The sequence below is a fragment of the Pygocentrus nattereri genome, chromosome 29, assembly GCF_015220715.1.
Source record: "Pygocentrus nattereri isolate fPygNat1 chromosome 29, fPygNat1.pri, whole genome shotgun sequence".
NCBI lineage: Eukaryota > Metazoa > Chordata > Actinopteri > Characiformes > Serrasalmidae > Pygocentrus > Pygocentrus nattereri.
In genome coordinates this window covers 2,807,288-2,822,287 of record NC_051239.1, presented here as the reverse complement: position 1 = coordinate 2,822,287, position 15,000 = coordinate 2,807,288, and the positions used below count along the sequence as shown (strand labels likewise).

General features: G+C 45.4%; 1 protein-coding gene across 1 annotated transcript in view; it reads left to right on the top strand.

Moving 5' to 3' along the window:
• Positions 1-15,000, top strand: part of ghra (growth hormone receptor a) — a 74,250-nt gene that overhangs the window by 31,241 nt on the left and 28,009 nt on the right. Inside the window, exon 2 of the mRNA XM_037536264.1 lies at positions 1,373-1,520. Within this exon, the coding sequence (XP_037392161.1) occupies positions 1,388-1,520 (133 nt within the window). The 5' untranslated portion in view covers positions 1,373-1,387. The remainder of the gene's footprint in view (positions 1-1,372; positions 1,521-15,000) is intronic.

Here is a 15,000-nt window from a genome sequence, read left to right as displayed (position 1 = left end):
AGTCAGTGAGTGTCTATATCATATATACAGTCAGTGAGTATCTATTTCATATATCATATATACAGTCAGTGAGTATCTATATCATATATCATATATACAGTCAGTGAGTGTCTATATCTTCTATCATATATACAGTCAGTGAGTGTCTATATCATATATACAGTCAGTGAGTATCTATATCATATATACAGTCAGTGAGTATCTATATCATATATACAGTCAGTGAGTGTCTATATCATATATCATATATACAGTCAGTGAGTGTCTATATCATATATACAGTCAGTGAGTATCTATATCATATATACAGTCAGTGAGTGTCTATATCATATATACAGTCAGTGAGTGTCTATATCATATATCATATATACAGTCAGTGAGTATCTATATCATATATACAGTCAGTGAGTGTCTATATCATATATACAGTCAGTGAGTATCTATATCATATACACAGTCAGTGAGTGTCTATATCATATATACAGTCAGTGAGTATCTATATCATATATACAGTCAGTGAGTGTCTATATCATATATACCGTCAGTGAGTGTCTATATCATATATACAGTCAGTGAGTATCTATATCATATATACAGTCAGTGAGTGTCTATATCATATATCATATATACAGTCAGTGAGTGTCTATCATATATACAGTCAGTGAGTGTCTATATCATATATACAGTCAGTGAGTGTCTATATCATATATCATATATACAGTCAGTGAGTATCTATATCATATATACAGTCAGTGAGTGTCTATATCATATATCATATATACAGTCAGTGAGTGTCTATCATATATACAGTCAGTGAGTGTCTATATCATATATACAGTCAGTGAGTGTCTATATCATATATCATATATACAGTCAGTGAGTATCTATATCATATATACAGTCAGTGAGTGTCTATATCATATATACAGTCAGTGAGTGTCTATATCATATATACCGTCAGTGAGTGTCTATATCATATATACAGTCAGTGAGTGTCTATATCATATATACAGTCAGTGAGTGTCTATATCGTATCGTTGGCGATAATGCCGGTATAACTTTCTGAGCGTGTTCTCCGCAGCACTGGCGGCGTCATGTTGCCGTCGGTTAAGTGCGTTTTTTTTGCTAGAATTGTAACACCGCGTTAGCTGTTGCTGAGCCTCAGTTTCCGGGGTTTTTCCTGCCTTTGATTTTTTTCTATCAGCGCCAACTACTGGTCATCTCCTGCACTACCAGTCGCACACACACATCAGTGACCCTCTAAGTATAGAAATATTTATTGAAGTAGAAATTAGACACATCCAATTCTGAAACACATTTGAACACTTTTCTGTGAATTTGATGAAAAATGAGTCGTGTTTTGTGTTTTCAGGAGCAGCTGAAGGTCATGGAGCTCCGAACTTCTCTCAGTCTGCTGTGTGTGCTGCTGTGCATGCTGGGAAACCAGGCCATCACCCCACACAGAGACAGACCTGAGGATTACACACCAGCTACACACACGCCTGAGGATTACACACCAGGTACGCACACACTTGAGGACTACACACCAGGTACGCACACACTTGAGGACTACACACCAGGTACACACACACCTGAGGATTACACACCAGGTACGCGCACACCTGAGGATTACACACCAGGTACGCACACACCTGAGGATTACACACCAGGTACGCACACACCTGAGGATTACACACCAGGTACGCACACACTTGAGGACTACACACCAGGTACGCACACACTTGAGGACTACACACCAGGTACACACACACCTGAGGATTACACACCAGGTACGCACACACTTGAGGACTACACACCAGCTACACACACGCCTGAGGACTACACACCAGGTACGCACACACCTGAGGATTACACACCAGGTACGCACACACCTGAGGACTACACACCAGGTACGCACACACCTGAGGATTACACACCAGGTACGCACACACCTGAGGATTACACACCAGCTACACACACGCCTGAGGACTACACACCAGGTACGCACACACCTGAGGATTACACACCAGGTACGCACACACCTGAGGACTACACACCAGGTACGCACACACCTGAGGATTACACACCAGGTACGCACACACCTGAGGATTACACACCAGGTACGCACACACCTGAGGATTACACAGCAGGTACGCACACACCTGAGGATTACACACCAGCTACACACACACCTGAGGATTACACACCAGGTACGCACACACCTGAGGATTACACACCAGGTACGCACACACCTGAGGATTACACACCAGGTACGCAGACATCTGAGGATTACACACCAAGTATGCGCACACTTGAGGATTACACCCCTGAGACACACACCTGAGGATTACACCCCTGAGACACACACCTGAGGATTACACACCAGGTACACACACCTGAGGATTACACACCAGGTACACACACCTGAGGATTACACACCAGGAACACACCTGAGGATTACACACCTGGTACACATACACCTGATACACACGATTAAACGTCACACTAAAAATCTGTGTTATATTAAATGGTTTCAATGAAAATAAATGATCAAAAACACTGATCACCTCTATCTGAGAAAGTCTGGGCGTGGCCTCATATTCCAACTCTACCAGCCAGAGCTAAACAAAACAACGATGAGTGAAGAGAAGCTTAAAGAACGTTCTTACTCACTTTCCTGCTGGGTTGTCTATATGAAGAAATTTTTAATTTTTATGTTTTCTGAGTGTTTCTGAGTCCATGTTTCCAGGTCTGTGTGTCTGAGTCTGTGTGTCTGAGTCTGTGTTTCCAGGTCTGTGTGTCTGAGTCTGTGTGTCTGAGTCTGTGTTTCCAGGTCTGTGTGTCTGAGTCTGTGTTTTTATGCTGTGTGTCCGAGTCTGTGTCCGAGTCTGTGTGTCTGAGTCTGTGTTTTTATGCTGTGTGTCCGAGTCTGTGTCCGAGTCTGTGTGTCTGAGTCTGTGTTTTTGTGCTGTGTGTCTGAGTCTGTGTGTCTGAGCATGTGTTTTTTGCCTGTGTGTTTGAGTCTTTATGTCCTAGTGTGTGTGTCTGAGTCTGTGTGTTTGAGTCTGCGTTTCTGAGTCTGTGTGTCCGAGTCTGTGTCAGAGTCTGTGTGTCTGAGTCTGTGTCCAAGTCTGTGTGTCTGAGTCTGTGTTTTTGTGCTGTGTGTCTGAGTCTGTGTGTCTGAGTCTGTGTCTGAGTCTGTGTTTTTGTGCTGTGTGTCCGAGTCTGTGTGTCCGAGTCTGTGTTTTTGTGCTGTGTGTCTGAGTCTGTGTGTCCGAGTCTGTGTGTCCGAGTCTGTGTGTCTGAGTCTGTGTTTTTGTGCTGTGTGTCTGAGTCTGTGTGTCCGAGTCTGTGTGTCTGAGTCTGTGTCTGAGTCTGTGTTTTTGTGCTGTGTGTCTGAGTCTGTGTGTCTGAGTCTGTGTTTTTGTGCCTGTGTGTCTGAGTCTGTGTGTCTGAGTCTGTGTTTTTATGCTGTGTGTCTGAGTCTGTGTGTCTGAGTCTGTGTTTTTGTGCCTGTGTGTCTGAGTCTGTATGTCCTAGTCTGTGTGTCTGAGTCTGTGTCAGAGTCTGTGTTTCTGAGTCTGCGTTTTTATGCTGTGTGTCCGAGTCTGTGTGTCCGAGTCTGTGTGTCTGAGGCTGTGTGTCTGAGGCTGTGTGTCTGAGGCTGTGTGTCTGAGTCTGTGTGTCTGAGTCTGCGTTTTTGTGCTGTGTGTCTGAGTCTGTGTGTCTGAGTCTGTGTGTCCGAGTCTGTGTGTCTGAGTCTGCGTTTTTGTGCTGTGTGTCTGTGTTTTTGTGCTGTGTGTCTGACTCTGTGTGTCTGAGTCTGCATTTTTGTGCTGTGTGTCTGAGTCTGCGTTTTTGTGCTGTGTCTGAGTCTGTGTGTCCGAGTCTGTGTGTCCGAGTCTGTGTGTCTGAGTCTGCGTTTTTGTGCTGTGTGTCTGTGTTTTTGTGCTGTGTGTCTGAGTCTGTGTGTCTGAGTCTGCGTTTTTGTGCTGTGTGTCTGAGTCTGTGTTTTTGTGCTGTGTGTCTGAGTCTGTGTGTCTGAGTCTGCATTTTTGTGCTGTGTGTCTGAGTCTGCGTTTTTGTGCTGTGTGTCCGAGTCTGTGTGTCTGAGTCTGTGTCCGAGTCTGTGTGTCCGAGTCTGTGTGTCTGAGTCGGTGCGTCTGAGTCTTTGTGTCTGAGTCTGTGTCAGAGTCTGTGTCTGAGTCTGTCTCCGAGTCTGTGTGTCTGAGTCTATGTGTCTGAGTCTGTGTGTCTGAGTCTATGTGTCTGAGTCTATGTGTCCGAGTCTGTGTCCGAGTCTGTGTCCGAGTCTGTGTCCGAGTCTGTGTCCGAGTCTGTGTGTCTGAGTCTGTGTGTCTGAGTCTATGTGTCTGAGTCTGTGTGTCTGAGTCTATGTGTCCGAGTCGGTGTCCGAGTCTGTGTGTCTGAGTCTATGTGTCTGAGTCTGTGCGTCTGAGTCTTTGTGTCTGAGTCTGTGTCAGAGTCTGTGTCTGAGTCTGTCTCCGAGTCTGTGTGTCTGAGTCTGTGTGTCTGAGTCTATGTGTCTGAGTCTGTGTGTCTGAGTCTGTGTGTCTGAGTCTATGTGTCCGAGTCTGTGTCTGAGTCTGTCTCCGAGTCTGTGTGTCTGAGTCTATCTGTCTGAGTCTGTGTGTCTGAGTCTATCTGTCTGAGTCTGTGTGTCTGAGTCTGTGTGTGTTTCTGACTGAGCCATTTAAACTGCACTGCTTTCCAATCTGGAGCTTCTCGTTCAGGATTTCCCTGAACTGAACCTTCACAGTGTTTACAAAAAGCTTTTATTCCTGAATCCTGCCTTAAATTTCCAGCGACATCCTTTGTGGGCAGTAGCGTTAGTCCAAGGACAGCTCTCTGCGCTGACGCATGATGAAAAACCCAATCCGGCACCACACTGGATGCCTGTTAGTGGACCATCACTGGGCCCGATTCAGGCTGAGCAAACAGGGCGTTTTTACTTTCGTGGAGTCAAACAGCTCTGCAGTGACTAGGTGTTTTTACAAAGTAAACACGTTCGATTTGACATCCAAAGTCCAGGGATGTGAGCAGCAATTGTCCAGCACAGATCGTAGCTGAGCACTAATCGGGAATTATTCGTCTTACTATCTTCCTTGGAAATTAGAGATGCACTGATATGGGAAGTGAGGCCCGATGCTGATATCTGTTTTTTCATGTATATATCATTACACAACGGGCGGCACGGTGGCGTGGTGGGTAGCGCTGTCGCCTCACAGCAAGGAGGGCCTGGGTTCGATTCCCCGGCCGGGTGACCGGGGTCCTCTCTGTGTGGAGTTTGTATGTTCTCCCCGTGTCTGCGTGGGTTTCCTCCGGGTTCTCCGGTTTCCTCCCACAGTCCAAAGACATGCAGTCAGGCCGATTGGACGTGCTAAATTGCCCCTGGTGTGAGTGAATGTGTCTGTCTGTTTGTCTGTCTGTCTGCCCTGCGATGGACTGGCGACCTGTCCAGGGTGTATCCTGCCTTCCGCCCGAAGACTGCTGGGATAGGCTCCAGCACCCCGCCCGCAACCCTGACGGAGAAGCGGCTTAGAAAATGGATGGATGGATGGATATCATTACACACACACACACAAACACACATACACACACACACATTTTCTAAGCCGCTTCTCCCTCAGGGTCGCGGGGGGGTCCCAGCGGTCTATATATCGTTAGAGCTGTGTAAATTCTATTATATGCTCAGATAATACACATTCAGATTCTACGCTACTATATACTTAGATATTAAACACTCATGTTATATACTCTATTATCTAATCAGATTGTATACACCTAGTGTAATATCACATATTATACACTCATTTGGACAGATATAAAGACAACATACAGAGTGATTTTGTACTTAGAACAAATTCATACACTCAGTTATATATTCTATCATTTACTTAGGCAATAGACATTGAGATTATATACTTGTGTATTAGACATAAATTACGCGTTTTTATACTCAGATTGTTTAATCTATTATACACTTGGATTATACATATTTAGATTGTATACCATTATACACAGATATTATATGCTCAGATTATGCACTGTTATATGCTTAGATTTTACATACTCAAATTGTACAGGGTGGGCCTTTTATATGGATACACCCAAATAAAATGGGAATGTTTGGGGATATTAACTTCCTGTTTGCGGCACATTAGTTTATGGGAGGGGGGAAACTTTTCAAGATGGGTGGTGACCATTTTGAAGTCGGCCGTTTTGGATCCAACCTTAGTTTTTTCAGTGGGAAGAGGGTCGTGTGACACATCAAACTTCCTGAGAATTTCACAAGAAAATCAATGGTGTGCTTGGTTTAAACGTAAACCAATCCACTTTCCAGGAAACTGTTCATCTAGGAATGCTCGGACCTGACACCCATAATGTGGTGGTGCACCATCTTGCTGGAAACACTCAGGGAACGTGCCAGCTTCCAAAGTGGATTGGTCATCGTGGGCCAGTTGAATGGCCCCAAGGTCTCCTGATCTGACCCCCTTAGACTTTTATCTTTGGGGTCATCTGAAGGCAATTGTCTATCCTGTGAAGATACGAGATGTGCAGCACCTGGAAGCCTGTGCTGGCATTCCTTCTGCGGTGTTGCTGTCAGTGTGGGAAGAGCAGGAGAAGAGGGCTGCACTGACAATCCAACACAATGGGCAGCACTTTGAACACATTTATAAGTGGTCAGAAACGTGTAAATAACTAATGAAAGAATAAAGTGACGTTAAAGCTAAGCACACCAGTGTTTTTCTTGTGAAATTCTCAGTAAGTTTGATGGGTCACACGACCCTCTTCCCATCGGAAAAACTAAAGTTGGATCCAAAACGGCCGACTTCAAAACGGCCGCCATGGTCACCACCCATCTTGGAAAAGTTTCCCCCCTCCCATAAACTAATGTGCCACAAACAGGAAGTTAATATCCCCAACCATTCCCATTTTATTTGGGTGTATCCATATAAAAGGCCCACCCTGTACAATATACTGTATGCTCAGACACTATTATAAACTAAGAATATGTATTCCATTATATACTCAGATAACGTGCATTCACATTGCACACTGTTTTGTACTGATATACACTGTATTATTTAATTGGATTATATACACCTGGAATAATATCACGTTATACACTCATTTGGGCAGACGTAAATTCAGAACGTACACCGTGATTTTCTACTCTTATATCATCACTCAGATTATACTCTATATAAAGTATTTGGATTATTATATACTCTGATTATACGCTCTGCTGCATACTGAGACGTCTCTCCTCGCCTGGACTGCAGAGTTGAGGTTGGTCCACACGAACAACTCTTACACTCCAAAAAACCCAAAATGAGACGTTCCTGTGCCCAGATGAGATGTTCCTCTGAGTGTTGCTGGGTTCTGTTCGCAGCAGGTTCCAGTTTGGTGCTAAAAGGAAAATCCCTCAGTCCAGTTTCAGAGCTCTGAGTTTTTTTACACATATGGGCCTCAATTGTTCAGCGATTTTAGCCTGAACTCTGTCGTTGAGCTTTAATGACAGGCGTCACGTTTGTTTGGAATGTTTTACTCAAATCCATGTTTGGATTAAAATGACACAAAGCAGGAGATGAAGAAACTCCTCGGTTCTGATCTCACGACCGTGTCCTTCAGCCGTTTATAGCATGTCGGAGTGGTCTGAGAGCAGCTTTAACTGCGCTGTGCGGCTGCTGGTGGTTTGTCGTGTTTCCAGGCTGAACTCTACCTCACATCATTTCTGATGTTGGGAGTCTGTGAGCTTTGAGCTCTGACGCCTTACTGAGATTTTTCTGGTCAGCGGTTTGGCTCCTTGCAGCAGAGCGCTGAATATTTACTTAGTGACAGAGGGAGGATTTCAGAGGAGCTGCAGGACAGCAGCAGCACGCCAGGCTCCGAAAACGGAGGAGGAGGAGGAGGATCTGAGTGATTTAAGTCAGGAGTCAGAGCAGGGCAGCTCCTCCAGAGGTTAACCATGTGTGCTAAGCTTACAGCTCAAATATTAGATACATTCTAATATATACTCTTAACATACTCTATGCTTAGATAATACGCCTTCGGATTATATACTATTGTATACTTAGATGTTACGTACTCAGATATTATACGCTCGGATTATACGCTCTATTATATACTCAGATATTACACGCTCGATTATATGCTCTATTATGTACTCAGATATTATACGCTCGGATTATACGCTCTATTATATACTCAGATATTATACGCTCGGATTATACGCTCTATTATATACTCAGATATTATACGCTCAGATTATACGTTCTATTATGTACTCAGATATTACACGCTCGATTATATGCTCTATTATGTACTCAGATATTATACGCTCGGATTATACGTTCTATTATATACTCAGATATTATACGCTCGGATTATACGCTCTATTATATACTCAGATATTACACGCTCGATTATATGCTCTATTATGTACTCAGATATTATACGCTCGGATTATACGTTCTATTATATACTCAGATATTATACGCTCGGATTATACGCTCTATTATATACTCAGATATTACACGCTCGATTATATGCTCTATTATGTACTCAGATATTATACGCTCGGATTATACGCTCTATTATATACTCAGATATTATACGCTCGGATTATACGCTCTATTATGTACTCAGATATTATGCGCTCGATTATACGCTCGATTATATACTCAGATATTATACGCTCGGATTATACGTTCTATTATATACTCAGATATTATACGCTCGGATTATACGCTCTATTATATACTCAGATATTATACGCTCGGATTATATGCTCTATTATATACTCAGATATTATACGCTCAGATTATACGCTCTATTATATACTCAGATATTATACGCTCGGATTATACGTTCTATTATGTACTCAGATATTATGCGCTCGATTATACGCTCTATTATGTACTCAGATATTATACGCTCGGATTATACGCTCTATTATATACTCAGATATTATACGCTCGGATTACACGTTCTATTATATACTCAGATATTATACGCTCGGATTATATGCTCTATTATATACTCAGATATTATACGCTCGGATTACACGTTCTATTATATGCTCAGATATTATACGCTCGGATTATACGTTCTATTATATACTCAGATATTATACGCTCGGATTATATGCTCTATTATATACTCAGATATTATACGCTCGGATTACACGTTCTATTATATACTCAGATATTATACGCTCGGATTACATGTTCTATTATATACTCAGATATTATATGCTCAGATTATACATTCTATTATATACTCAGATATTATACGCTCAGATTATACGTTCTATTATATACTCAGATATTATACGCTCGGATTACACGTTCTATTATATACTCAGATATTATACGCTCAGATTATACGTTCTATTATATACTCAGATATTATACGCTCGGATTATACGTTCTATTATATACTCAGATATTATACGCTCGGATTACACGTTCTATTATATACTCAGATATTATACGCTCGGATTATACGTTCTATTATATACTCAGATATTATACGCTCGGATTACACGTTCTATTATATACTCAGATATTATACGCTCAGATTATACGCTCTATTATATACTCAGATATTATACGCTCGGATTACACGTTCTATTATATACTCAGATATTATACGCTCAGATTATACGCTCTATTATATACTCAGATATTATACGCTCAGATTATACGTTCTATTATATACTCAGATAATATACGCTCAGATTATACGCTCTATTATATACTCAGATATTATACGATAATATAACAAATGGATCAACTTTGTGCACGTTCCTAAGAGATAATGTTCAGATGGCGGACGTTCGATGTGGAGAGGGTCTGGAGCTTTCTCTGTGTTCACTGCCTACATGACCAGATGTGCAGTCAGTGCAGCAGCTGGACAGGCTTTCTGGCTGAAATCCAGAGGAATGAAACATCTGTATAGAGAAAGCAGCTGGAGATGATATTCCTGTTGTGTTCAGACTGGACTGTCAGAGACCGTGGCGACTACTGGACACAGAAACGCGTTAATACTGTACTTACTGCGTCACAGCCTCCGTCTACAGCAGCAGTTCAGACACGCTGTTCACGTTTATTTATACTGTTCTACATATTTTAGAGTTAAAAAGCCAACATTAATTAATACACATAGATTTACATAGTAATTTAAAATTCAACCTACAGCAGTTCAGCTCCACCCATTCAGCTACAGCGGTTTAGCTCCACCATTCAGCTACAGCGGTTTAGCTCCACCATTCAGCTACAGCAGTTTAGCTCCACCGTTCAGCTACAGCGGTTTAGCTCCACCGTTCAGCTACAGCGGTTTAGCTCCACCGTTCAGCTACAGCGGTTTAGCTCCACCCATTCAGCTACAGCGGTTTAGCTCCACCGTTCAGCTACAGCGGTTTAGCTCCACCGTTCAGCTACAGCGGTTTAGCTCCACCGTTCAGCTACAGCGGTTTAGCCCCACCGTTCAGCTACAGCGGTTTAGCCCCACCGTTCAGCTACAGCGGTTTAGCCCCACCCATTCAGCTACAGCGGTTTAGCTCCACCGTTCAGCTACAGCGGTTTAGCTCCACCGTTCAGCTACAGCGGTTTAGCTCCACCGTTCAGCTACAGCGGTTTAGCTCCACCGTTCAGCTACAGCGGTTTAGCTCCACTGTTCAGCTACAGCGGTTTAGCTCCACCCATTCAGCTACAGCGGTTTAGCTCCACCATTCAGCTACAGCGGTTTAGCTCCACCCATTCAGCTACAGCGGTTTAGCTCCACCATTCAGCTACAGCGGTTTAGCTCCACCATTCAGCTACAGCGGTTTAGCCCCACCCATTCAGCTACAGCGGTTTAGCTCCACCATTCAGCTACAGCGGTTTAGCCCCACCATTCAGCTACAGCGGTTTAGCCCCACCATTCAGCTACAGTGGTTTAGCTCCACCATTCAGCTACAGCGGTTTAGCTCCACCATTCAGCTACAGCGGTTTAGCTCCACCCATTCAGCTACAGCGGTTTAGCTCCACCATTCAGCTACAGTGGTTTAGCCCCACCCATTCAGCTACAGCGGTTTAGCTCCACCATTCAGCTACAGCGGTTTAGCCCCACCATTCAGCTACAGCGGTTTAGCCCCACCATTCAGCTACAGCGGTTTAGCTCCACCATTCAGCTACAGCGGTTTAGCCCCACCCATTCAGCTACAGTGGTTTAGCCCCACCATTCAGCTACAGCGGTTTAGCTCCACCATTCAGCTACAGCGGTTTAGCTCCACCATTCAGCTACAGCGGTTTAGCTCCACCCATTCAGCTACAGCGGTTTAGCTCCACCCATTCAGCTACAGCGGTTTAGCCCCACCATTCAGCTACAGCGGTTTAGCCCCACCATTCAGCTACAGCGGTTTAGCTCCACCCATTCAGCTACAGCGGTTTAGCCCCACCATTCAGCTACAGCGGTTTAGCCCCACCATTCAGCTACAGCGGTTTAGCTCCACCATTCAGCTACAGCGGTTTAGCTCCACCGTTCAGCTACAGCGGTTTAGCTCCACCATTCAGCTACAGCGGTTTAGCCCCACCATTCAGCTACAGCAGTTTAGCTCCACCATTCAGCTACAGCGGTTTAGCTCCACCATTCAGCTACAGCGGTTTAGCCCCACCATTCAGCTACAGCAGTTTAGCTCCACCATTCAGCTACAGCGGTTTAGCTCCACCATTCAGCTACAGCGGTTTAGCTCCACCTGTTCAGCTACAGCGGTTTAGCCCCACCATTCAGCTACAGCGGTTTAGCTCCACCATTCAGCTACAGCGGTTTAGCTCCACCATTCAGCTACAGCGGTTTAGCCCCACCGTTCAGCTACAGCGGTTTAGCTCCACCGTTCAGCTACAGCGGTTTAACTCCACCATTCAGCTACAGCGGTTTAACTCCACCGTTCAGCTACAGCGGTTTAGCCCCACCATTCAGCTACAGTGGTTTAGCCCCACCATTCAGCTACAGCAGTTTAGCCCCACCATTCAGCTACAGTGGTTTAGCCCCACCATTCAGCTATGGGAATATCTGAAGAAAGTGTATTGAAAGCCAGTGGAAGTGAATCAGGCTGAACTGCTGTTTTATCTGCCAGAAAGCCTTTTAAACAGCAGCTGTTTGTCCTTTCAGGTCAGTGTTTGTGTTCCTTCCTTACACTCTGTGAAGGACGAGCTGAACTGTTTGAGTCTCGCTGAGCTCAGTGCCGCAGGAGGCCTTTAAACGAGGGAGCGTCTTAAATCTGCTTCATCTAAAGGATTCTATTCCTCATATGCTGGTTACTGTCTGAATATCACGGCTGTTCAGCTGATCTGGACACACGTTTGACCTGTTTCAGTCAGATGAAGGGAAGGCTTGATGGGGTTGTCTGAGATCAGTTCAGAATATTTTATAATTATAACACTGATACAGTTTTTACAAAAAACTGTGATTTTTAAATAAAAAAATAAATAAATACCTCGTTTTACAGTGTATTCTACCTGTGCACCATAGGGGGCGCTGTATCTTCCTGACTCTCTCCCCCCAAGACCACACAACCACTTCCACCCTGCAGCACACACACACACACACACACACACACACACACACACACACACACCCCCCCAAAAAAAAAGTCAGGAGTGGGCGGAGCCCCTTCTGGAACGAAGGTTTATTTGTGTAACACAACTGGACAGAATTAGGGAGAGGTTCAGTGAGAGAGAGAGAGACAGGAGGAGAGAGAGAGAGCAAGAGAACGGGGAGGGAGAGAGAGAGAGAGAGAGAGAGAGAGAGAGAGAAGAAGAGGGGAGAGAAAGAGAGAGAGAGAGAACGGGGGGAAGAGAGAGAGGAGGAGAATGAGAGAGAGTGAGTGGGGGGAGAGGAGGAGAGAGGAGGGGGGAGAGAGAGAAGAGGAGAGAGGAGGAGGAGAGAGAGGAGTAGAGAGAGGGGAGAGCGAGAAAGAGGGGAGAGAGCAGGAGAGAGAGGGGGAGAGAGAGAGGAGGAGAGGGGAGAGAGAGAAGAGGAGAGAGAGGAGGAGGGGAGAGAGAGAAAGGGGAGAGCGAGGGGAGAGAGAGGAGGAGAGAGAGAGAGGAGAGAGAGAGCGGAGAGAGAGGGGGAGAAAGAGAAGGGGAGAGAGAGGAGGAGAGAGAGGAGGAGAGAGAGAGAGGAGGAGAGAGAGAAGGGGAGAGAGAGGGGAGAAAGAGAAGGGGAGAGAGAGGAGGAGAGAGAGGAGGAGAGAGAGAGAGGAGGAGAGAGAGGAGGAGAGAGAGGAGGGGAGAGAGAGGAGGAGAGAGAGAAGGGGAGAGAGAGAAGGGGAGAGAGAGAGGGGAGAGAGAGAAGGGGAATGAGAGAGGAGGAGAGAAGAGGAGAGAAAGAGGGGAGAGAGAGGAGGAGAGAGAGGAGGAGAGAGAGAGGAGGAGAGAGAGAGGAGGAGAGAGAGAGAGGTGGGGAGAGAGAGAGGGGGGGTGAGAGAGGAGGAGGGAGAGAGAGGGGAGAGCAAGGGGAGAGAGAGAGGAGGAGAGAGAGAAGAGGAGAGAAAGAGGGGAGAGAGAGAGGAGGAGAGAGAGAGAGGGGAGAGCAAGGGGAGAGAGAGAGAGGGAGAGGGAGAGAAAGGGAGAGAGAGGGAGGAGAGAGAGAGAGGAGGAGAGAGAGGAGGAGAGAGAGAAGAGGAGAGAAAGAGGGGAGAGAGAGGAGGAGAGAGAGAGGAGGAGGGGAGAGAGAGAAAGGGGAGAGCGAGGGGAGAGAGAGGAGGAGAGAGAGAGAGGGGAGAGAGAGAAGGGGAATGAGAGAGGAGGAGAGAGAGAGGAGGGGAGAGAGAGGGGAGAGAGAGAGGAGGAGAGAGAGAAGGGGAGAGAAAGAGGGGAGAGAGAGAGAGGAGGGGAGAGAGGAGGGGAGAGAGAGAGGAGGAGAGAGAGAGGAGGAGAGAGAGAGGGGAGAGCGAGGAGGAGAGAGAGAGGAGGAGAGAGAGAGGAGGAGAGAGAGGAGGAGAGAGAGAGGAGGAGAGAGAGAGGGGAGAGCGAGGTTAGGTCAGAGCTTATGTAAGCCCCCGGCTGTGTTTGTTCAGTAAAGCTGCCAGATGGAGAGAAATCCAGACTCTTGCTCGCCCAGTGAGGCGCTCCAGCGTCTCTCTCTCTCTGAGTGTGTGAGCATGCGAGCTCCTGCAGTTTAAAGCGATAGTTTGGCTGAAAGTTACGTTACACACAGGTGATATTTTAGGCGTCCGGATTTGATCCATGTCTTTTGTTTTGAGTTTCAGTCGTGTGTTTGATGGTGGAAGCATTTGTACCGCTTTGTGATTGGTTGCATCTCTGACTGTGGAGCTTCTGTATTTTAGACCAAAACAATCCCAAAAAGAGAAGAACGGAGTCGCACAGTCTTCGGTTCCTGTGCTGATGAGTGCTGGACGTAGTAGAAGTTCCGCTGCAGGTCTCAGGACTTTTGACCTTTTGACCTTTTTTGACCTGCTGCTTTTGTTTTTCTACTTGAGCTGTTTTGGGGAAGGTCCTTTTTCTTGTGTCAGTACTTTACGCGAGTATTACTTTTAGTAAGTACTGATTTGGACTGATCTCCCCTCCTCTGACCTTGTCGTGAATGGTGTGCGTGTTGGGTTTGATGCTGCTTCCGGAGCTGCAGCCTCAGACAGAACATCTCTGAAGAACCTGTTCATTTTCTAAAGACCACACACATTTTGTTTTTGTGATGTTGTATCTCTGTCTTGTGGCTCGGATGGTGGACTGCAAAGGCTGAAGTGGACTGAATTCCGAACATGTGTGTTTGTTTGTTGATCAGAGGTTTTGCGGGAATATAAGCGCTTTATTACTCTCACATGAAAACAGAGACACAGAGAAGAGTGTAACATCAGGGAGCGATGATGAGCAGGACACGTACGCTGAGAGAAGCGAGATTTATTAGGGGCAAATCCATAATCAGGGTCTAAACAGTCCAGGGTCACAGAGCCAACACGGAGAGATCAAA